Below are 23108 nucleotides of genomic sequence, written 5' to 3'. Positions count from 1 at the left end.
GATCCCGTTTTGCGGCCTTACCGACCGGCAAACTCAGCGGGGAAAGCCTGATTCACTTCATAACCGCGTTACTAACTTAAAACAACTGCAGTGACTCAGTTAACGACGGCGGCAAGAAAGATCGTAAGATGGGGCAAAACTCACTTCGCAGAAACGTTGGCTCAGTTGCGGCCGTTCCGCGGAGGATTGCCTGTACAGACCTGAACCCGCAGCCTTTCCATCCGCTGTTTTGCAAAAAAAAAAAACCTTTGCAAGAGACAGAAGCCTCAGCGGGGAGGGAGGGGGGCCAGCAAGCTACTGGGCCCCCCTCCTTTTGGAGACAATTCACGGAGAAGCATTCCTATTTAACAAGGTGTTTAACCAGCAGGGTCTAACCTGCTGAGATATTTTTTTTTCCCCCACCCACACAAAAGTCTCAAAAATAGTCCTTTTTTTCCCCTGTGAAGCAAAGAACCAATTATCTCACTGGCTTTCGATGGTTTTCTGCATTTCTGCAGCCGGCTGGACCGTGCAAAACGCAGGAGACTATTTTGACTCTCCTACCATTTTGCTATCTTCTAAGAGAGGGGGGGGGGGTGTGAAAAAAAATTGCACATTTTGCAGAGTGCAATTTTCCCCTTCTCCAGATTCTTTAAAAAAAAAACTTTGGTTTTTATTTTAAAATGCATTCAGCCTATTTTGTATTTTTGTATTTTAGTATTTATTGCCCTGTTCACCGCCCTGAGTCCTTCGGGAGAAGGGCGGTATACAAATAAAATAATAATAATAATAATAATAATAATAATAATAATAATAATAATAATAATAATAATAATAATAATAATAATTATTATTATTATTATTATTATTATTATTATTATTATTATTATTATTATTATTATTATTATTATTATTATTATTATTTGACTCCTCGTGGATCTGTGTGAACAGCGTCCCGGAAAATTTTCACTTACTACTATGGAATGTCGTGAATTTGGGGGGAAAAACGGAGACTTTGGTGTTTCAAAGTGGGATTTCTCTGCTGCAGCCGCCACATTTTGGAGTCCTTGTTCCGGTGCCTCCAAAGGAACCCACAAATTGCTTTGTTAAAAAGAAAAAAAAGCAAGGTCGAGGACTGCAAAAGTTCAATCTAATTTATTTAAGGTGATGTTGGCAGAGGCGACAACTACATAGGTAAAAAAAAATATACAGTGGGTGTGCATGAGTGAATGCCTCCGAAGCTTCCCTGGCTTAGGAAATAGAAGGGCGGGTTTGTGCAAGGCCCTTTTGTAAGCTCTGTGTTCAAGATTTAAGACAAAAACGTCGAGAGAGAGAAAAAACGACCGTCTTTTCGGACACCACACAGCCCAGGTCCGTTCCGAAGGAATGCCAACGCCTGCAAGCAAGCAGAAGGATTTCATTCTTATTTTGGGTGGGCTCATGTGGTTCAAAATGGCCAAGAGCAAACAAGTTGAAATTCCTCTTTCTTCCCTCTCGTTTCCCAGAAAAATCCCAGATGTTCTCCGCGCCTTGGTTGGCTTGCTAAAGTGCTACTTGGAAGTAAAGTCTGATCTGGAAGACCAGAAATGGAGGGTTAAACACAGGGGACCCGGGGCAGGAATTCAACCTGCTGTAAGACGGGGACTGTCGGCTTCTAAAACGTGGCTGGGTTTTCGTGGATCCAAGCAACCAGCAGTTCCTCCAAAGAAAAAAGAGCTTGGTGGTGGGATTCAGCCGGTTCGCACCGCTTCGGCAGAACCGGTAGCTAATTTTTTGTCGCTCGGGCCCAGAACCGACTTCCGGAAGCGGCATCCACGCAGAGAACCGGTGTTTCACCTATTTTGAATCGCACCGCTGTCCTTATCCCCACAGCCCTGTCTCCCCCCCCCCCTGCCCCCAAGAGTGAAAATGTGGGGTTGCGTCCCCAAATGGCGTCAACTTCGGTATCAGATCAAGCAGGATCAAAGGCTCAGCTGCAAAAGAACCTTTCCCCCCCCCTCTTTCCGACCAAGGTGAGTCGACCCGTGGCAGAGATGGCTGTTTTCAAGAGATTGCGTGTGCACTGCGTGGATCGTGTCCTGCTCACCCATAATGGGAGTTGCAACTCGGCCTCATTTTGATTGAGAAAAACAGGAGGCAAGTTATCTGGGCAGCATGAGCTGAAGACCAAAAGCACAGGTAGATGACCTGGACCAGGGCTAGGCAACCTGGGCTCTTTTATGACTCGTGGACTTCAACTCCCAGAATTCCTGAGCCACCACGGGGGAACTATGGCCCCTTCATGACTCGTGGACTTCGACTCCCAGAATTCCTCAGCCACCACGGGGGAACTATGGCCCCTTCATGACTCGTGGACTTCAACTCCCAGAATTCCTCAGCCACCACGGGGGAACTATGGCCCCTTCATGACTCGTGGACTTCAACTCCCAGAATTCCTCAGCCACCACGGGGGAACTATGGCCCCTTCATGACTCGTGGACTTCGACTCCCAGAATTCCTCAGCCACCACGGGGGAACTATGGCCCCTTCATGACTCGTGGACTTCAACTCCCAGAATTCCTGAGCCAGCATGGGAGAACTATGGCCCCTTCATGACTCGTGGACTTCAACTCCCAGAATTCCTCAGCCACCACGGGGGAACTATGGCCCCTTCATGACTTGAGGACTTCAACTCCCAGAATTCCTCAGCCACCACGGGGGAACTATGGCCCCTTCATGACTCGTGGACTTCAACTCCCAGAATTCCTGAGCCGGCATGGGGGAACTATGGCCCCTTCATGACTCGTGGACTTCACCTCCCAGAATTCCTGAGCCAGCCATGGGGGAACTATGGCCCCCTTCATGACTCGTGGACTTCAACTCCCAGAATTCCTTAGCCAGCATGGCTCAGCTTTGGAAACCTCTCCCTTTCCCCTCAGCGTGGCTGGCTCAGGAATTCTGGGAGTTGAAGTCCACGAGTCATAAAAGAGCCCAGGTTGCCTAGCCCTGAGTCCTGGACAGTGTCCTCCAGAAGTTCTGGAATACAACTCCCATCCCTACACGGCCAACAAGAAGCCATGAAGAAAGCTTCAGAAGCAAGATTGTCCCAGGATTTAAACCGCGGTTATCGTGGTTTCCTTCTTCTCGGCCCCTTTTCCTGGTCTTCGCCCACGGTGGCTCCGTGCGTTAGGACGCTGAGCTTGTCGATCAGAAGGTCGGCAGTTTGGCGGGTCGAATCCCGAGTGCCGCGTAGCAGAGTGAGCGCCTGTTACCCGTCCCAGCTTCTGCCAACCTAGCAGTTCGAAAGCACGTAAAAATGCAAGTAGAAAAATAGGGACCACTCCGGTGGGAAGGTAACAGCGTTCCGTGCGCCTTTGGCGTCTAGTCATGCCGGCCACGTGACCACGGAGACGTCCTCGGACAAGCGCTGGCTCTTCGGCTTTGAAACAGAGATGAGCAGCGGCCCCTAGAGTCGGAAACGACTAGCACGCATGTGCGGGGGAACCTTTACCTATATACATATATATTTATATATAGGGGGAAGTCCCGTGTTCCCATGGGACGTGGCGAGAAAATCTGTGTTTCTTCTCCCTGCTTGTGGGCAAGGCTGTCGGAACGAAGAGAAAGGAGACGGCTCCTTTCTTGGCAACCTCCCAGGTTCAGCACCTCCCCCAAATCTGGAAGCGCAGACCCTCCGCCGGTGAATCAAAATGGGTCCCTCTGCCGAGCTGGCGACGGTGACTCCGCCTTGGCAGGAAAAGGCCTTTCCGTTCTCCAGTCGGTGTCTTTGCTTCTTCATCCTCCCAACACGGTCTTGCACCCCCACCCCACCCCCAAATCCAGACATTTCCCCTCCCCACCCCACCCCGCTTCCAAGCCCTGCTTTTTTTCCCCCCTGTTCTCTCCTGGGGGGGCAAACGGGCTCCTTGGATCCTTGTGGCAGGATGGAGGCTTGAGAGAGGAGAGAGAAAGGGGGGTGAGGGAGGGAGGGAGGGAGAGAAATCGAGGGGGTGGGGGCTTCGAATGGAAGTTCAGTCCTGAGTGGCCTTCTGAGGCTGGGCATGGGCTTTCCGAGGGTGGGCATGGGCCTTATGAGGTTGGGGAGGCGGCTCGGCAGCTTTGCCCTCCGGGAGGTGGGGGACGTTGGTGACGCCGGGGTGGATTCTGATTTCGCGCTTCAGGTAGGGGGTCTGGTCCTCACAGGCGTGGCAGTTGCAGTGCAAGATTTTCTCCACCAGCTTCTCCACCCGGGGCGTGCGATTGAGGGCGCAGTCCAGCGAAATCTGGCGGGGAGAAGGAGGGAAGATCAGGAGCTGTGAAAGATCCCCGTCCTTGGCCGTGGGCTCACGGCTCCAAACCTGTCTTTAAAAGCACCGGATTCTCCTCTGCAAACCTACGCACTTTAATAATAAATTGTAAGGGACCTTGGAGGTCATCTAGTCCAACCCCCTGCTCGGGCAGGAAACCCTACACCATTTCAGGCAAATGGCTGTCCAGTCTCTTCTTAAAAACTTCCAGTGTTGGAGCATTCGCCGCCTCTGGAGGCAGGTTGTTCCACTGGTTAATTGTTCTGACTGTCAGGAAGTTTCTCCTTAGTTCTGGGTTGCTTCTCTCCTTAACTAGTTTCCATCCGTTGCTTCTCGTCCTGCCTTCAGGGGCTTTGGAGAAGAGCTTGACTCCCTCTTCTTTGGGGCCGCCCCTGAGATACTGGAAGACTGCTATCATGTCCCCACCCCTTGTCCTTCTCTTTATTAAACTGGACAGACCCAATTCCAGCAACCATTCCTTATATGTTTTAGCCTCCGGTCCCCCGATCATCTTCGTTGCTCTTCTCTGCACCCTTTCCAGAGTCTCAACATCTTTTTTACATCGTGGTGACCAAACCTGGGGTTATTTTCCCCCCCCACACACACACACACTTCTCCTTAATCTGCCCCAGCTGGATTTTCCCCACCCTCCTTAGCACGCCCGGCCACCCTCCCTCCCGCCTCACCGTAAAGGGAAGGACCGCGTGTTGCCAAACGGGCACCCCTTTGTGCAACCCGCAACCCTTTCTGCCGGGAACAAGACGCAGAGACTCACAATTTCCCACTGGATGGTAGAGGGCATGCAGGAATCGCAATGCACCAGGGACTCCGTGGACTGTGGCAGAGTCTTGGGGACGCTGTAGCTGAAGCACTGACCCATGCAGGCCCTGGAGGAGGGGGGAGGAAGAGGAGGAGGAGGAGGAGGGAGAAGGAATTAGGAATATATTGTGGCGGAGCCCGGTGTCCTGGCTCTTGCCTGTTGCGCACAGGCGGGCATCTCGGAGGCAGTTTGCGTTGGCGCGGCACAGATCGAAGTGCTCCAGGTCTTTGGAGTGGGGGGGGGGGATTTTTAAAAGACTCCAGTTACCACCAGCCCTGAGGGGCTCACCTGGGCGTCCTTCTTGTTAGGCATATGGTGTTAGCCTACAATGTTGGGTTGAAAATATATTAACCATAATGCTATGACTTTAAGAAGTTAATTGGCCAATGGGTGTGTAAGTGTTCTCATGGCCATAAGAGGAAGCTAGGAACGTAGCTTCTCTCTCTCTCTCTCTCTGAATTCACTGATCTCTACTATTACTGTTTTTACACCACCTCAAAGTAAGCTACTTTTTGCTTTTACAACTCAGTGTACCCCTGTGTGTGACTCTTACTGCTCTCAGTACCCTTCCTTGTCTGTGCAACTCTTTGGTAGCACAAGGAGACCTCTGCACATCAAATTCCTTAACACTTCTCAAGGAAAGCCAGCAGAAAGAGGCATCGCTGTCCAAATTTGAACAGAGTAACAAAGTTGGAAGGGACCCTCGGAGGTCTTCTAGTCCAACCCCCTGCTCAAGCGGGTGACCCGATAACTGCGCACGGAGATTCTCAGTACATAGTTGTCCCCAACGATGCTTTTTTCAGGCGGCTAATGGACTTTCTTGGTTTTTCTTTGAAGACCTTTCGCTTCTCCTCCGAAGAAGCTTCATCGGGCTCTTGAGTGGAGGGTGAGGCAGGGAAGGACCATCCAGTCAGAGCTGAAGAAGCTTCTCGGATGAGAAGCGAAAGGTCTTCCAAGAAAAACGAGGAAGTCCAGTGGCCTCGTGGGAAAAAAGCATCCTTGGGACCCATTTTATACCATTCCAGACAGATGACAGCCCAGTCCCGCAGAGCCGGCTCAGGAATTCTGGGAGTTGAAGTCCACGAGTCATGAAGGGGCCATAGTTCCCCCATGCTGGCTCAGGAATTCTGGGAGTTAAAGTCCGTGAGTCACAAAGGGAGCCATAGTTCCCTCATGCTGGCTGAGGAATTCTGGGAGTTGAAGTCCACCAGTCATGAAGGGGCCATAGTTCCCCCATGCTGGCTGAGGAATTCTGGGAGTTGGTCCATGGGTCATGAAGGGACCATAGTTTCCCCATGCTGGCTCATAAATTCTGGGAGTTGAAGTCCATGGGTCATGAAGCCATAGTTCCCCCATGCTGGCTGAGGAATTCTGGGAATTGAAGTCCACAAGCCATGATGGGGGGCCATAGTTCCCCCATGCTGGCTTGAGGAATTCTGGGAGTTGAAGTCCGCAACTCATAAAGGGGCCATAGTTCCCCCATGCTGGCTTGAGGAATTCTGGGAGTTGAAGTCCGCCAGTCATAAAAGAGCCAAGGTCGCCTACCCCTGGCCCAGTCTCTTTTTCTTCAAAGCCTCCGATGTTGCAGCCCCCACAATGTTGAGCCCCTCAACGGGACAAAGAGAGCCGCTGCGGGCCGTCAGGCCTAAAAGGGAAGGTGGGATTCCGTGGCCGAGCCATTATCCGTACCTGTTTTGGATGGCTACCGAATTGCATCCTTCGTGGCTGATAATCTGGGTGATGTTCTTCGCCTCGCACCAGGCGTTCTTATCCGGAAAGAGGGTGAGTTTGTTAATATGAAACGGGGCCGCTAAGCTCAGGCAGGGGAAGAACGCGCCCAGCAGAAGCCTCAGCATCCTGGCTGCCACCAGCGGAAACCTAGAAGTGGGTGGAAATGAACTTTTTTAAATGATTAGGGGAAAAAAAAAACATTCTCCCTCCCCCTCCAATCTGGCGCTCTGCCAGTAGTTGCCTGTTTCAAAAAGTCCTTGACTTACGACCACAACGGGCCCAACATTTCTGGGGCTAAGCGAGACGGTTGTTAAGCGGGTTTCGCCCCATCTTAAAACCCTTCTTGCCACAGTTAAGTGAATCACTGCGGTTTGTTAAGTCAGTAACCCGGTTTAAGTTCGTAACTGGGCTTCCCCGTTGTCAGAAGGTCGCAAAAGGGGATCACGGGACACACCCCGCCCCCCCCCCCGCGGGACGCTGCGACCGTTGTAAATATGAGTCAGTTGCCCAGTGTCCGCATTTTGATCGCATGACCACGGGGATGCTGGAACGGTCGTTAAGTGTGAAAAATGGTCAGAAGTCATTTTTCCCGGTGCCGTTGTAACTTTGAACTTGTCACTAAGTGAACTTGTCAGTTGAGAACTACTCGTATTTTAACCACAAGACTATTCTATTTTTTTTAAAAAAAAAAAATTCCACATTTCTAGAGAGAGTGTTCAGCCTCTCATTGAGAACTGGAATTGTTAAAAAGAAAAAGAAATAAAGAATGCGGTCCATAACGAGAACTTGTTGTATTTCTGCATCTGAAGACATTCTGCATAAATCGAACACTCTATTAAGCAGCTTAGCTAGAGATAAAAATGCACACACCCCACCCCCCAAAGCAGTATAAATAAAATAGATGCAATCCAAAGAAAATTGCATTTTTAAAATAAAAAAATAAAGCAATACTTAATTTGGGGGGTTTTGTTAAAAAAAATGGAAGAATTTTCCATTTTTCTTGAAGAATTTTTTAAGGGAATTATTCCAAGAAAGGGCTTAGAAGACCAGAGTCAAATTATTTGATTGAAATTGAATTTTCCACTGTAATTCAAATGCTTATACCGCGAAGAGGGGGAAAGTCTGCAATGTAGAATGTGGCCAGCAGGGGTCACTGTAGGGAAAGGCAAGTTGATAATCCAGTTTTATGGATTTTTCGCAAAGTTTGGTTTTAAAAAAGTAAAGATAAAGAAATCAAAAGTGAAAAATACAAATTCTGTGTTGTCTTCCTGGAAATATCCATGTTGTCTTTTCGGCAAAAATATAGGTTTGGCTTAGGTTATTCTGTGAACTTTGACTTCCCAAACTATATTGTTGAGATTTCCTGGTGGTGACTCGTCCAAGGAAAAATTCAGCCGTGCCCTTCCTTTAGCAACCTGTTATGGATCTGTGAACATTTTCCCACTGTGACCTAAATTTTCCATCTCAAAAATAAGTCTTCCTTCTGGGAAGTTGATAAGTGATGCAAAACTGCCTAATGATTACAGAGAAATTACGTTTCTTGGCCAAAGATATTATCTGCATTTTATCCTTAGGTGGAATAAAATATTTCTAAACCTTTCCACCTTCCTCTGCTATTACTTGGCATTATTTCCATAATGATTAATGCTCTTTTTGTGACAGTGCAAAACAAAATAATAATACAGTACTTCAAAAGGTTTGGGAAAAAGCCTTAAGCAAGATTTTTTTTGAGCATCGTTATTTATTTGGGAAGATCACCCACAACATGGTGGCGCTGATTTAAGTGCAGTCGTGGTCCTCAACGTACGACCACGGTCGAGCCCAAAATTTATGTTGCTAAATGAGAAATTTGTTAAGTGAGTTGAGTTGTGCCCGATTTTACGACCTTTCTCGCCACAGTTGTTAAGTGAATCAGTGCAAGTTGGTAAGTTAGTACGATGGTTGTTAAGTGGATCTGACTTTCCCCATTGACAAAAGGGGATCCCAGGACCTTGGGGCACATCAACGGTCATAGGTATGAATCGGCTCCCAAGCATCTGAATGCAAATCGCATGACCTCAGGGATGTTGCCGCGGTCATCAGCGTGAAAAAGAGACATAAGCCACTTTTTTCAGTGACGTCGTAACTTTAACCGTCCCTAAGTGAGCTGCTGTAAGTCAAGGACCACTTGTAAACATTTTCCCGTTTTCTCTATTCTATACATGGCTGCGATTCGTGGATACGGAGCCAAACAGTTTGAGAAAATACCAGAACCAGACCCAACCCAGCAATCGACCTTTTTATCCGGAGAAGCAGTTCAGAATTGTTTCAGACGACTTAGGTGAGTTGGCAATTTTTAACGCAGCTCGTGAAAGAAGGCGCAATTTTAATGAACTTTTCTTAGCCAGGAAAAGGTGCTGGCAAACTCCTTCTAGAGTAATGGCGAAGCCCTAATGGTGAGCTGATCCTTATTGGACTGATCTCGACAATAATAATGATAATAATAATAATAATAATAATAATAATAATAATAATAATAATAATAATAATTATTATTATTATTATTATTATTATTAAAAAAAATCTGCTTTGAATGGTGGATCCCAAAGAAATTGGCAAGGATTTTGGGCAGGACAGGGATTTGCAGAAAGCATGCCAAGCAGGAGGATTGGATAAATGCTTTAAAGAAAAACACGGGGGATGTCTCTGTGAATTCGCCAGAGAACTGAGATTAAATCAAGCCAGACTTTAGTTTTAATTTATGTAAAGGGAAATAAATTTCCCTGACTTATCAAAAATCCTAGGAAAACGAAGGAAGTCTCAGCAGATCCCACCCACCCCATATCGGTGTGATTTCAGGAAGCCAAACAAGATTCATTAACAGAAGATGATAAACAGGTAGACCGACAAGACGCCTGCCTGTGTCAAAGTCTTCCTTTATACAATAACTCACATAGAATACATTAGTTAAGGTATGCATGCTGTAATTATAGGCGGAACAAATGCATCGGTCTGGAGTCCCCTGTGGTGAACCCATTCAGCCCATTTACATCTTTTTAATTTATTGCTCTGGCCTCTCTAACCCTGTTCCCTGCATTTGGAAAAAGACGTAATTCTGCTTTCGGAGCTGAGCGAGGTCGCTCCTCCTGAGGGTGGGGCCGAGGGGGTGCAGCCTGCCAAGCCAAACGAAATTAGGGCAAAGATTAAAGATGCCAACAGGGAATCAAAAGCAGCACAGAACATTTCGGAGCGTAGACTGGATCTGGGAGTGAATGGAATACTTGGATAGGAGCGTTATGCAGCCCTGCTCCGATTTTTTGCTGGGTGGGAAATAAGAATGATTTGTTGGTGACTTTGCACAAATCTTCTGAAGTGCACAAAGCTAAAGAAGAGCCAAGCTTTTCTCTAGGTAAGGCTGGAGAACAGAACAGAACAGAACAGAACAGAACAGAACAGAACAGAACAGAACAGAATAGAATAGAATAGAATAGAATAGAATAGAATAGAATAGAATAGAGAGAGATGCAATGGAATGGAATAGAATAGAATAGAATAGAATAGAATAGAATAGAATAGAATAGAATAGAATAGAATAGAATAGAATAGAATAGAATAGAATAGAATAGAATAGAATAGAATAGAAAATAGAATAGAATAGAAAATAGAATAGAATAGAATAGAATAGAATAGAATAGAATAGAAAATAGAATAGAATAGAATAGAATAGAATAGAATAGAATAGAATAGAATAGAATAGAATAGAAAATAGAATAGAATAGAAAATAGAATAGAATAGAATAGAATAGAATAGAATAGAATAGAATAGAATAGAATAGAATAGAAAATAGAATAGAATAGAATAGAATAGAATAGAATAGAATAGAATAGAATAGAATAGAAAATAGAATAGAATAGAAAATAGAATAGAATAGAATAGAATAGAATAGAATAGAAAATAGAATAGAATAGAAAATAGAATAGAATAGAATAGAATAGAATAGAATAGAATAGAAAATAGAATAGAATAGAATAGAATAGAATAGAAAATAGAATAGAATAGAAAATAGAATAGAATAGAATAGAATAGAATAGAATAGAATAGAATAGAATAGAATAGAATAGAAAATAGAATAGAATAGAATAGAAAATAGAATAGAATAGAATAGAACAGAATAGAAAATAGAATAGAATAGAATAGAATAGAATAGAATAGAATAGAATAGAATAGAATAGAATAGAAGCTGGAAGGGACCTTGGAGGTCTTCTAGTCCAGCCCACTGCTCAAGCAAGAATACCTGCATCTTTGCAGAGATGCTGTTAGCATCAACAGTTCAAATTATTTTCCATCTTGGCGATTTAAAGCTGCAATTATCTCGTTTGGGCAGCAGGCTGAGCACGATGGACTCCAATGCCAGCAGACAAAAAAGAGGACCTTTTTTTTTCTTTCTTTCTTAAAATGGACCTACATATTTTGCCCTTCCCCAATCCCTGGCTTTTTCAGGAAAAAAAGGAAAAAAAAGAAAACATTCCGATGAATAGCCCAGCCTAGAGGAGAAAAACAAAGGTGCCAAAATCCTAGATTCCAAACAGGATGATTTTTCCCCCCCCTCTTTTAGTAGACAGCAGGTGGGATCCTGCTAAACTGTTGAAAAGAGAATTTTGCAGCCTTTATTTCCAGAAAACCGAGAGAAAGAGACACTCCAAGAGGAATTGGCAAGAGTTGTAAATTTGAAAGCAAAGCCACCTCTTCCTTAGCCTACCAATAAGACTACACCCAAATCTTCCGTCTTTGCAACAAATAAACTTCGAAAACGTAAGTTCTGTTTAGCCGTAAATTAATGATTTTTTTTTCCCCTCCGGTAATAGAGACATTGCTAGCAGCTGTATTATTACAAGCACACAAAAAAACCAGGATGCAGGTATAAAAACAGCAAGCAGAGAGCAAATATTTTCTCCTTCAATTATGGGTAACGAGGGGGAATTTATTTATGGATTTTGAGTGTTCACTTCTAGTGTGTGCGATCTGTCTTAATGGGCTCTCTGTGGCACGCAACATCTCATCAGCCAAGACCAAAAATAAAAATAAAAATCGCAACTGCATCTTAATTGTATTTTAAAAAGCCACCGAACCTCAGAGATATAAAGCCTTCTTCCCTACTCAAAGGGGCAGCCACGATTGGCAAAGTGGGTCCAAAGACACATGGGAATCAAAACCGTTTTAACCTGTTCACAGAGCTGCAGGATTTTACCCCGAGAGCATGCATGGAAAAGATTTGAGCTGCTGGCACGCAGGGCGCATTAGATGTTAGATCTCTTTGCTAGAACCACCAAGAGGCCGAGAGCTTTGGAGGAAAACTTGTAGAAGTCTGCTTGCTCCTAACTTGGTTTGCGCCTTCTGTGTCCTTCGAGACCCTCCAAAAGGCCACCGCAGTCATGGCTGCTTTGGAGACAGGTGCCCTCTTTCCTCCCAAACCAGGATCACAGGGCGGGAGCAATCGAGGTTAGCTTCAGAAGAGACAGACCCCACCCAGCTAACCATGCATAGCCTCCCATTGTGCTATCCCAGATCCTGGGAGTGGAGCAGGGATCGTGGGATATTCCCACCAGCTGTCTCTCCAAGTCCTAACCTGGCCTGATCCGGTTTGGCTTCTCAAGGGAAGCAAGACGGGACACGCTTTCGGATGACACGCTTTCGGATTGGAAAAAGCCCAAAATCGTAAAAAAACGAACCCAAAGCTTCTCTTCAGTGGGAAAGCCAAAGATTTATTTATTTATTTTTATTTTAATTCCATTTATATCCCGCCCTTCTCCGAAGACTCAGGGCGGCTTACAAGCTTAGCAGTAGCCTTCATTCTATGTATTAGGGTGGAAGAAATCAGAGGGGAGAAGAAAGAGCTTCTTGTAACTGAGATGGTGGGGAGACTTTTTAGAAGCCCCCCCCCGCGCACACACACACGCACTCCCCTCCCTCCAAAGTCTTAAGAATCCGCTTAAAAGCTTCGGGTTGTCGCTTTAAAGAATTCTTGCTTTCCCATCGGAGTGGCTCCTTTAAAAACCAAGGGGGTGTCTTGTTTTGCTTTAGTTGCCCCCTTTAAAGAGGCCAGATACAGAAGCAGGACAAAAAAAAAAAAGTAGAGCCTTCCTATCCAGGGGTAGTCTACCTCCCATAATCAGTTCACCACCCCAGTGCTGGGAGAGCAAAGTGAAAAGGGGCTACGTGTGACGGATTGGTTTCAAACCGTGGAATGATTTTAAATGGGGTTCCCGTCCCGTCTTTTAAAGAAAGAGACTTCACGGGTTGCTTCGTTTGCTTGGCTGGTCCAACTTGTGTTTTTCCTCAGATTTAAGGGAAGAAAAGGAAAGAAAAACTCGTTGAAGTTGTTCCCTGGCTGAGCATTTCTTGATCTGGTTCTCTTTAAGTGGATAATAACAGCCGCTGCCTAGAATGTCCAGGGCGATGTTATATTAATGGTGTAAATCTCTAATGAAGCAAATTGGGTGATCAAATTATTTGGAATCGCCGTAGAACAGTAAGGAACTTTTTAACCAGTCTAGCCCAAATAAATGTTCATTTTCAACAGAAGTAATAATAGGTTTTTTTTAAAAAAAAAAAAGTCCCTTTGGGTAGGAAGCGCAGAATTGTTTTTTTTAAACACACGCAATGTTTTAACTTCATTTTTTTAACATTAAAAAGACAAGTTTGTCTTCTCCTTGTTCAAAGATGTAGATTTTTTTCCCTTCAGATATTCAAAGCCAGGCCCAAATTAATACATTTTTTTCATTCTTAATCAACAATGAGAGAGAGAGAGAGAGAGAGAGAGAGAGAGAGAGAGAGAGAGAGAGAGAGAGAGAGAGAGAGAGAGAGAGAGAGAGAGAGAGAGAGAGAGAGAGAGGAGAAAAGATTAGAAGAAGATCTTCCTAAAAAACATTTCCAGACTGGGATTTTTTCACGGATCCTTTCCTTTTTGTTCTAAGCAGCGAGAGAGGATCGAGGAAAGACAGATGGAAATATTTTAATGGCTGCAAAAAAAAACTGGTTCCCTCCAGCACGTTTCTCATCTGTAATTGATTTATTTCCTAAGATTTCTCCTCTTTCAAACCATCCATCACTGTGGAGGATAAGAGGGAAGAAAGTGTATGCGTGGGGTGGTGGGGGGAGCATTTAAAAAATATCTGGTCTTGATAAGTGGCAAAGAGACACAAGTTTGCCCCCCTTCCACACAACCCCTTGGAAACAGGAGGGGGGGCCTTGAAGAATTATTATTATCTTGTGGACTAGCATCTTTGGGCTTTTGCTGCCTGGCACAGGGGGAAATAATTGGCCAATTGCTAGTGCCCCCCTCCCCCCATCCAGCACAATCTTTTGGAATTGCCAGTACATTTATAGCTTTATATGCCTTTCTAGGTGAATCCCTGATTGACACCCCAAGTAAACACACCCACCATCCAGGAGAAAACAAGGTGTGTGAATGTTTACACCAAAGACAAGGGACTAAAACTTCCTGTTCCAAACCGTGTTTTTTTTCCAGAGACAAAATAGAAATAATGGAATAATAATTAATAATAATAATAATAATAATAATAGCAATAATAATAATAATAATAATAATAATAATAGCAATAATAATAATAATAATAGCAATAATAATAATAATAATAATAATAATAATAATAATAATAATAATAATAATAATAATAATAATAATAATAATAATAAAGCAGCTCTCCTGGCTGCCGTTGTGCAGAAACATAAATTGTAAGTGATGAATTTTTGAAACGCAAGAGGGGCCGGCCGCATCTCCCTTTGGGCACACAATGTGGAATTTCACATTTGTTTCCTTTTAAAGTTTGGAAGCTCCGTAAAGGAGTTGCAAAAACCGCTAAACGCTCATGTGTGACTTGAGCTGTGTTCGTGGATCCTGTAAGTCACCATAGGAAACAGGAGGCTGAATCCACAAACAGGTTGAAGCATTTACCACACACACACACACCCAAAAACAAAAAAAAACCGAAGACAGCCTGTGGTCAGATCAATTACATCTTCTACTTAAGGATTTATTTATTTATTTACAGTATTTAAAAAAAAAAGAAAGAAACACCTTTCTTTCTGGTCCTAGCTTAGATTTCAGGCATTGAAATCCTGCAGAGCGGGTGTGTCAACCTGAAGGTGGATGGGTTATTTTGAAAAGGATTTTTGAAAAAAATCAACTCACCCTTTGGAACACGAGTTTGAATCCCGTAAAAATAATTAAAAAAAAGATCTTGCAGCAGCCAAAGATTAAAACAGGTTTATCCAATCAGGTCCACGGGAGCACAGCTCAAAATCCAGGCGTAAAAGTCCGTGTCTGATAAAATCTGTGAAAGTTTATGTTTGCTAAAGCATCCCAGGATTATAAGAAAAAGCCAAAAGGGTGGGAGAGGAAGAAGGGAGACAATTAGCAGCCGAACCTCCAAAAACAAACAAACCAACCCCCCCACACACACACACAAACCCAACTTACTTTCCGTGTTAATTGCAGAGAGATCCGAACTTTCAGTCAATTCTGAGTAATTTTTTTAATCTCTCCTCTGGGAACAACCTTCTCGGTGTAAAAAAAAAGCCAGCCGCAGGAGAAAAACAAAAAAACCTAAAATTGTCCAAAAAGATCCAGAAACGGACACACACACACACACACACACACACACACAAATCACAAAGCTCCTGCAGGCTGGAGCAGTTGAGGTAGAAGGGGAAAAAGTTGGGTTTTGAAAGCAAAACGGAGGCAGAAGACAGAGCTGTTCAGAAGTCGTTGCAGCATCTTAAGGCAGAGTTTAAATCTGTTCGTCCCTCAAGTGGAGGACGCTGGCTTATAAGTCAGCCTCATTTCTCCTCCTCCTCCTCCTCCTCCTCCTCCTCCTCCTCCTCCTCCTCCTCCTCCTCCATCTCTTCCTTTCAGCTTCTCTGGCTCCTGTCAGGTCAGGAAGAGGAAGGGAATTAAAAAAAAAAGAGACTTTTAAAGCATCTTGCCTAGAGATGGTTATATTTCCGAGAGGCAAGAATGAGCCGAGTTTGGGAAGAAAAGCAAAAAATAATTACAAGTTGCCAGATTCTGCACCCTCCAGATACGCTGCGAAAACCTGTGGCTGGAGAGGGGAGGAGGGGGTGTCAGCCTTATTGAGAAACACACACACACACACACACACACCAGATTTAGAGGCAAGCCTACCTTTATTGCCTTGGTGTCCTTCTTTGTGGGTGTTGCGTTCCACTCGGATGAAAAGATTCAGGCCTGAAAGACGGGCCAGACCGGTGGTGCCCAAGAGCCCTGGAGATCTAAACTGGATCTGTTGGTCTTAGATCTCGTCTCAGGGACGGTGGTGTGTGTGTGGGGGGGCTTGGCCCCTTCTAGGAAAGCCGCTGCCCAGGTTTCAACCTTGACCCTTAAGCAGAACCTCGCAGTGGGGAAACAGACGGCCAGCCTTGCACCCACGGAAGGTGCCTTGCGCTTGAGGGTGGGTGGGTGCCCAAGGGGAATCAAGCGAGGGCAGGGCGACCTGGGCTTTGGGTGAGCGCCGTGGAGGCGGGAAAGCCTGTTTTAGCTCAAGAGTTGGCCTGGTAGCTTGCATTCTCGGCTCCCGGAACCTGGTTGAGTGCCAGAGCTGGAACATGTCAAGACAGAGCAAGACACTGGCGTGGGTGCGAGAGGCATCCCTCCGCGCTTCCAAGCCACACCTGGGTGCCCGGGAGACGGGTGGGCATCCCCTCCCCTCCTCCTGCCCACCCGGATTGATATCCTGCTCCTTGCGCATTCGGGCACCCGGCGGGGAAGTTAGGCACCCACCCCCCCACCCCGTCTCTTCCGGCACGCAGCCTTGCCCGGTTCTGCCCCGTGGCCAGGACCGGATTGCACAAAGGGCCCGGCTGGCATGTGTGAACTCTGGCAAGGGCTGGGGAGAACATCTGGGCTAGTTCTTTGGAATGCAGCCGGGCGGCGGGGAGGGGGGGGGCAGATCTGGTTTGCTGAGGCCCGGAATGCAAACCTCAGCTGCTTCGTTTCTTGGGATATCAGCTTTCCCCCTTCCTCCCGCATCCTTTTTTTTTTGTGGGGGGGGGGTGGCGGAGAGCCTCTGATTATTATTTTTAATTTTAAAGAAAGGAGGGTTTTTTTTTAAAAAAAAAGGATAATTTGTGGAGCTTTCTTTTCTTTTCTCAGACTGGCACGGAAGGAGCTCAGAGAATAGAATCACAGAGCTTGAAGGGAACTTGGAGGTCATCTAGTCCAGCCCCCTGGCTCCAGCAGGAGGCCTTATACCGGGGAATTGGGGACTTCAATTCCCAGAATTCAATTCTGAGAGTTGAAGTCCACAAGTCTTAAAGTTGCCACAGTTGAGGACCACCCCCCCCACCGCCGCCTTATACCATTTGGGACACTGCCCAGACACTTCTTTTTAAAAAAAATCCAGTTTTGGAGCACCCACAATTATACCCCTGTTTAGATAAAAAGGCCACGGAGAGATTTATGTATGTATTTTTTTTTAAAGTCACTTTTCTTTCTAAGACACTATGCACTAGCTGGGAGTATTTCGATCAAAGCAACCGAGCTTCGGGACCAAATGGATCCTCCCTGTTTTAGAGGCAGTCTACCTCTAAATTTGCAATAATTCTGCATGTGGGGTTGCTAAAGTTTCAGGTATTTCCTTCCCCCCCCTGCCCCCTATTATCTGGGAATGGCTAAAAAAATATCCCTAGAACTCTCTCTGCTAAATACACCACCCCATAAGGCAACTAGGAGGACCCCTGCTTCTGGGCTTGGCAAGTAGAAATAAATAAAATCCAAGTGGCAATTGAGCCTGCAAATCCAGGAGCGGTCTACCTGAGTCACAGCACAGGGGACAGATTTTGCACCGATGCTCTGCCAGCGGGGCTTGTGTTCTCGCACACACGGGGCTGATTTTCTGAAGCGCTTTTAACATGCTGCCAAAAAAACAGAATTTCTAACTCACTCCGGCGAGATTTGAGCCAGAAAGCCAAATCTCAGACTGGAAGCAAGAGAGAGAGAGAAAGCAGGGCGCCCGCAGCAGAGCTATTGTAAATGATGTGCCCAGTTTGATCTGACTCACGTCTCTGAGCACCCACCTCGTGGGTGGCACTGGCTACCCCTTGGCACGTGGCAGATGCTTCGTGCAGCAAAGATCCTTTTCTTTCCCAAGCTTGAATTTGGGGCCTTCAGCCGTTTAGGACAGGGGTGAAGAGGCCAGCTGGGGGTGGCCAGAGGGCAGAAGAGGTGCCCACCAGGTCACTGTCCACTGCCTGCCCTCAGCTGCCCAAACCTGGCCATAGAATAGAATAGAATAGAATAGAATAGAATAGAATAGAATAGAATAGAATAGAATAGAATAGAATAGAATAGAATAGAATAGAATAGAATAGAATAGAATAGGAAATACAGAATAGAATAGAATAGAATAGAATAGAATAGAATAGAATAGAATAGAATAGAATAGAATAGAATAGAATAGAATAGAATACGGAATAGAATAGAGAATTTAGAATAGTATAGAATAGAATAGAAAATATGGAATAGAATAGAATAGAATAGAATAGAATAGAATAGAATAGAATAGAATAGAATAGAATAGAACAGAATAGAATACGGAATAGAATAGAGAATTTAGAATAGTATAGAATAGAATAGAAAATATGGAATAGAATAGAATAGAATAGAATAGAATAGAATAGAATAGAATAGAATAGAATAGAATAGAATAGAACAGAATAGAATACGGAATAGAATAGAGAATTTAGAATAGTATAGAATAGAATAGAAAATATGGAATAGAATAGAATAGAATAGAATAGAATAGAATAGAATAGAATAGAATAGAATAGAATAGAATAGAATAGAATAGAAAATATGGAACGGAACAGAATAGAGCAGAATAGAATAGAACAGAACATAACGGAATAGAATAGAATAGAATAGAATAGAATAGAATAGAATAGAATAGAATAGAATAGAATAGAATAGAATAGAATAGAATAGAATAGAATAGGAAATACTAGAATAGAATAGAATAGAATAGAATAGAATAGAATAGAATAGAATAGAATAGAATAGAATAGAACAGAACAGAACAGAATAGAATAGAATAGAATAGAATAGAATAGAATAGAATAGGAAATACTAGAATAGAATAGAATAGAATAGAATAGAATAGAATAGAATAGAATAGAATAGAATAGAATAGAACAGAATAGAATACGGAATAGAATAGAGAATTTAGAATAGTATAGAATAGAATAGAAAATATGGAATAGAATAGAATAGAATAGAATAGAATAGAATAGAATAGAATAGAATAGAATAGAATAGAACAGAATAGAATACGGAATAGAATAGAGAATTTAGAATAGTATAGAATAGAATAGAAAATATGGATAGAATAGAATAGAATAGAATAGAATAGAATAGAATAGAATAGAATAGAATAGAATAGAATAGAATAGAATAGAACAGAATAGAATACGGAATAGAATAGAGAATTTAGAATAGTATAGAATAGAATAGAAAATATGGAATAGAATAGAATAGAATAGAATAGAATAGAATAGAATAGAATAGAATAGAATAGAATAGAAAATATGGAACGGAACAGAATAGAGCAGAATAGAATAGAACAGAACATAACGGAATAGAATAGAATAGAATAGAATAGAATAGAATAGAATAGAATAGAATAGAATAGAATAGAATAGAACAGAACAGAACAGAATAGAATAGAATAGAATAGAATAGAATAGAATATGGAATAGAATAGAATAGAATAGAAAATATGGAATGGAACGGAATAGAATAGAATAGAATATAGAGAGAGCTACAGATAGAACAATGAAGTCCTTTACAGCAGCATCCTAACTGTGCCTCTCCTTTCCCCAGGCAGCTGCTTCTGGAGTGTCTCTGTTGGAGTCCCTGTTCGGGGACTCTTTTGCTTTACGGCCCGACTCCCACCCCATCTTGGAAGACGGTCTCCGTCGCTCTTTTCTGGCTGCTGGGATTCTGCTCTGCAGTCTTGGGATTTTTGCAAAGATTTTGCCTTTTGCCTGCAGATGGTTGCTTACACCGAGCTGTGCGCCTTTTCTCCTTGCGTGGAGTGAACCACCACCTCCGACCGTTGTTTAGAACAGAGTACAGCTGGAAGGGACCTCGGAGGTCTTCTAGTCCAGCCCCCTCCTTAAGCGGGAGAACCTACACCATCTCAGACAGGTGACTGTCCAGTCTCTTCTTAAGAAGAACCTCCAGCGCGCCCACGATTTCTGGAGGCAAGCGGTTCCGCTGGTTAATTGCCCTCACTGTTATTTCTTGGTGGAGCAGTGGGCTAATGCCTCCTTAAGGAACACCAGCTGCCTGCAATCAGTGCAGGTTCGAGTCCCACCAGGCTCAAGGTTGACTCAGCCTTCCATCCTTCCCAGGTAGGTAAAATGAGGACCCAGATTGTTGGGGGCAATAAGCTGACTTTGTAATAATGCCGCTTGGGGTGTGTGTGAAAGCCCTAATAAGCAGGCATATACATAGAATGAAGGCTACTGCTAAGTTTGTAAGCCGCCCTGAGTCTTCGGAGAAGGGCAGGATATAAATGGAATTAAAATAAAATAAAAAATAAATAAAATTTTGTTATTTCTCCAGGGAGACTCACTGCCACAAGGTTTAAAAAAAAAAAAAAGAGAGAGAGATGGGATTGTGCAGAGATAGGCCAGAAGCCATAACCGGTCGAATCAGAACCTCCCTGTGTCGCCAACTACAGCACAGGTGATCCTCGGCTTACGACTGGAACAGAGCCCCCAAATTTTCTGTTGCCAAGCGAGAGAACTGTTAAGCGAATTTTGCCCTTTTTTTTGTTCTACAACCTGTCGTACCACGCGTGTTCAGAGAATCCCTGCAGTTCACTTTGGTTGTTAAGCGAAACGGCTTTCCCCCGTTGATTTGGCTTTCCAGAAAGGTCGCAAAAGGGCATCAGAGGACGCCGCGGCGACCGTCATCAAGTCAGCTACCAAGCGTCTGGAGTTCGGTCATGTGACCAGGGCAGGCTGCAACGGCCGCTAAGTGTGAAAAACGGTCATCCGGTCAGTTTTTCTTTTTTCCCGGTGCCTTCTCACTCGGGTCACTAAACGAACTGCGGTTAAGTTGAGGACCGCCTGTAACTGGGCCAGCTTTAGCGGTTGGGGAAACAGCCGGGCAGAACGGCTGCTTTTGTGGACTCACCGTCGCGGCCTGCGGGGAGCTAATTATTTTATTTATTTATTTATTTAAATTCCATTTATATCCCGCCCTTCTCCGAAGACTCAGGGCGGCTTACAAGCTTCGCAGTAGCCTTCCTTCTATGTATATGCCTGCTTATTAGGGCTTTCACACACACACACCCAAGCGGCATTGTTACAAAGTCAGCTTAATTGCCCCCAACAATCTGGGTCCGCTTAATTAAAGGGGGATATTTGCAGCTCGGGGTTGAAATGAGGGGGTCCTCGCTGCTCTCTGAGCTGGGTGGTTTCCCTGCTGACGTTTCCTGACCCAACTAGGGAACATCATCAATGCTAGAAGGGAGGAAGAGGAGGACTGTGGGGTCCTTGGTTCTCTCTGAGCTGGGTGGCTTTCTTGCAGACGTTGCATGACCTGACTAGGTAACGTCATCAGTGCTAGAAGGGAGGAGGAGGACGACTGTGGGGTCCTTGGTTCTCTCTGAGCCTTGTAGTTTTCTTGCAGACGTTTCATTACCCAACGAGGTAACATCATCCGTGCCAGAAGGGAACTGGGGTTTGTGGAGAGGAGGAAGAGGATTATGGGGTCCTTGGTGCTCTCTGAGCTGGGTGGTTTTCCTGCAGACGTTTCATGACCCAACTAAGTAACATCATCAGTGCCAGAAGAGAACTGGGGTTTGTGGAGAGGAGGAAGAGGATTATGGGGTCCTTGGTGCTCTCTGAGCTGGGTGGTTTTCCTGCAGACATTTCATGACCCAACTAAGTAACATCTTCAGTGACAGAAGGGAACTGGGGTTTGTGGAGAGGAGGAAGAGGATTATGGGGTTCTTGGTGCTCTCTGAGCTGGGTGGTTTTCCTGCAGACATTTCATGACCCAACTAAGTAACATCTTCAGTGACAGAAGGGAACTGGGGTTTGTGGAGAGGAGGAAGAGGATTATGGGGTTCTTGGTACTCTCTGAGCTGGGTGGCTTTCTTGCAGACGTTGCATGACCCAACTGGGTAACGTCATCAGTGCTAGAGAGGAAGAGGAGGAGGAGGATTGTGGGGTCCTTGCTTCTCTCTGAGCCTGGCTGCTTTCTTGCAGATGTTTCATGACCCAACGAGGTAACGTTATCCGTGCCAGAAGGAAACGGGTTTGTGGAGAGGAGGAAGAGGATTATGGGGTCCTTGGTGCTCTCTGAGCCTTGTAGTTTTCTTTCAGACGTTTCATGACCCAACTAGGGAACATCATCAGTGCTACAAAGGGAGAGGAGGAAGAGGAGGAGGACCGTGGGGGTCCTTGCTGCTCTCTGAGCTTGCTTCTTTTCTTGCAGACGTTTCATGACCCAACTAGGGAACATCATCAGTGCTGGTCCCTACAGGGAGCATTCTGGGATGGTGCACCAGGCAGACAGAGAAGTGGAGTGTTTGCGTGCAGGGTGGGGGGGAGATGACCCATGCCACCTGCAACCCACACCCATCCCGCAGCCCTCTGGAGCTAATTGGAGCCGGACCGAAGGCGGCAGAAACCGGAGAAGCCGTGTGGTTTGGCCGAGTGTGCAAACACAGGAGTCGGCCCTGGGGGATCACGCAAAACGCACACACCCCCACCCACCCCAACTTTGCTTTCCCTCTGGGCATCCAGCACCCTGTCGGGGGCTTCAACGGATCTCAACGGGGAAGGAGAGATGAAAGGAAGAAGAAGGGAGAGGGGGAAAAGAGAAGGAGGGAAAATGTGATCGTTGCCAGATGAGCGCGGGGACCGAAGCGAACATTCCTTCGGGGACCTTAAGCGGGAGAGGAGAGGGATTATTTTTCCCATCGCTGGACTTTCCCCTCCCGTGCCGAGAAGGGCCCGTTTCTGAACGTCCAGCTGCCGTGTCTCCGCCGGGAGTGATCCATCCCTGCCCTTGCCCTGTTTTCCTGGCAGGGTCAGCCTGTAAACCAGCCCTCCTCAACCGTGGCAGCTTTTAAGACTTGTGGACTTCAACTCCCAGAATTCCTCAGCCAGAAACCTGGCTGAGGAATCCTGGGAGTTGAAGTCCACAAGTCTTCAAAGTTGCCGAGGTTGAGGAGGCCTGCCGCAAACGAAAGGATGG

General features: G+C 45.2%; 2 protein-coding genes across 2 annotated transcripts in view; one reads left to right on the top strand and one right to left on the bottom strand.

The window, feature by feature from the left end:
• Positions 1-3989: 3989 nt before the first annotated feature.
• On the bottom strand, positions 3990-15444 carry LOC308675761 (neuroblastoma suppressor of tumorigenicity 1-like; the record flags this gene model as incomplete). Its single annotated transcript, XM_081341284.1, has 4 exons — positions 15297-15444; positions 6775-6963; positions 5041-5152; positions 3990-4241 (listed from the first exon to the last, which is right to left on the bottom strand). Exons 2-4 carry the CDS (start codon positions 6939-6941, stop codon positions 3990-3992), a joined length of 531 nt encoding a protein of 176 aa, XP_081197410.1. The 5' UTR covers positions 6942-6963; positions 15297-15444.
• Positions 11298-23108, top strand: part of CAPZB (capping actin protein of muscle Z-line subunit beta) — a 96933-nt gene continuing 85122 nt past the window's right edge. Inside the window, exon 1 of the mRNA XM_081341503.1 lies at positions 11298-11317. The gene's annotated coding sequence lies outside the window, so the exon portion shown is untranslated. The remainder of the gene's footprint in view (positions 11318-23108) is intronic.

The sequence above is a fragment of the Vipera berus genome (genome assembly GCF_964194415.1).
Source record: "Vipera berus genome assembly, chromosome: 17".
Classification (NCBI taxonomy): Eukaryota; Metazoa; Chordata; class Lepidosauria; order Squamata; family Viperidae; genus Vipera; species Vipera berus.
Note: the sequence above shows the minus strand (reverse complement) of the source record. Positions and strands in the feature narration are given on the sequence as shown.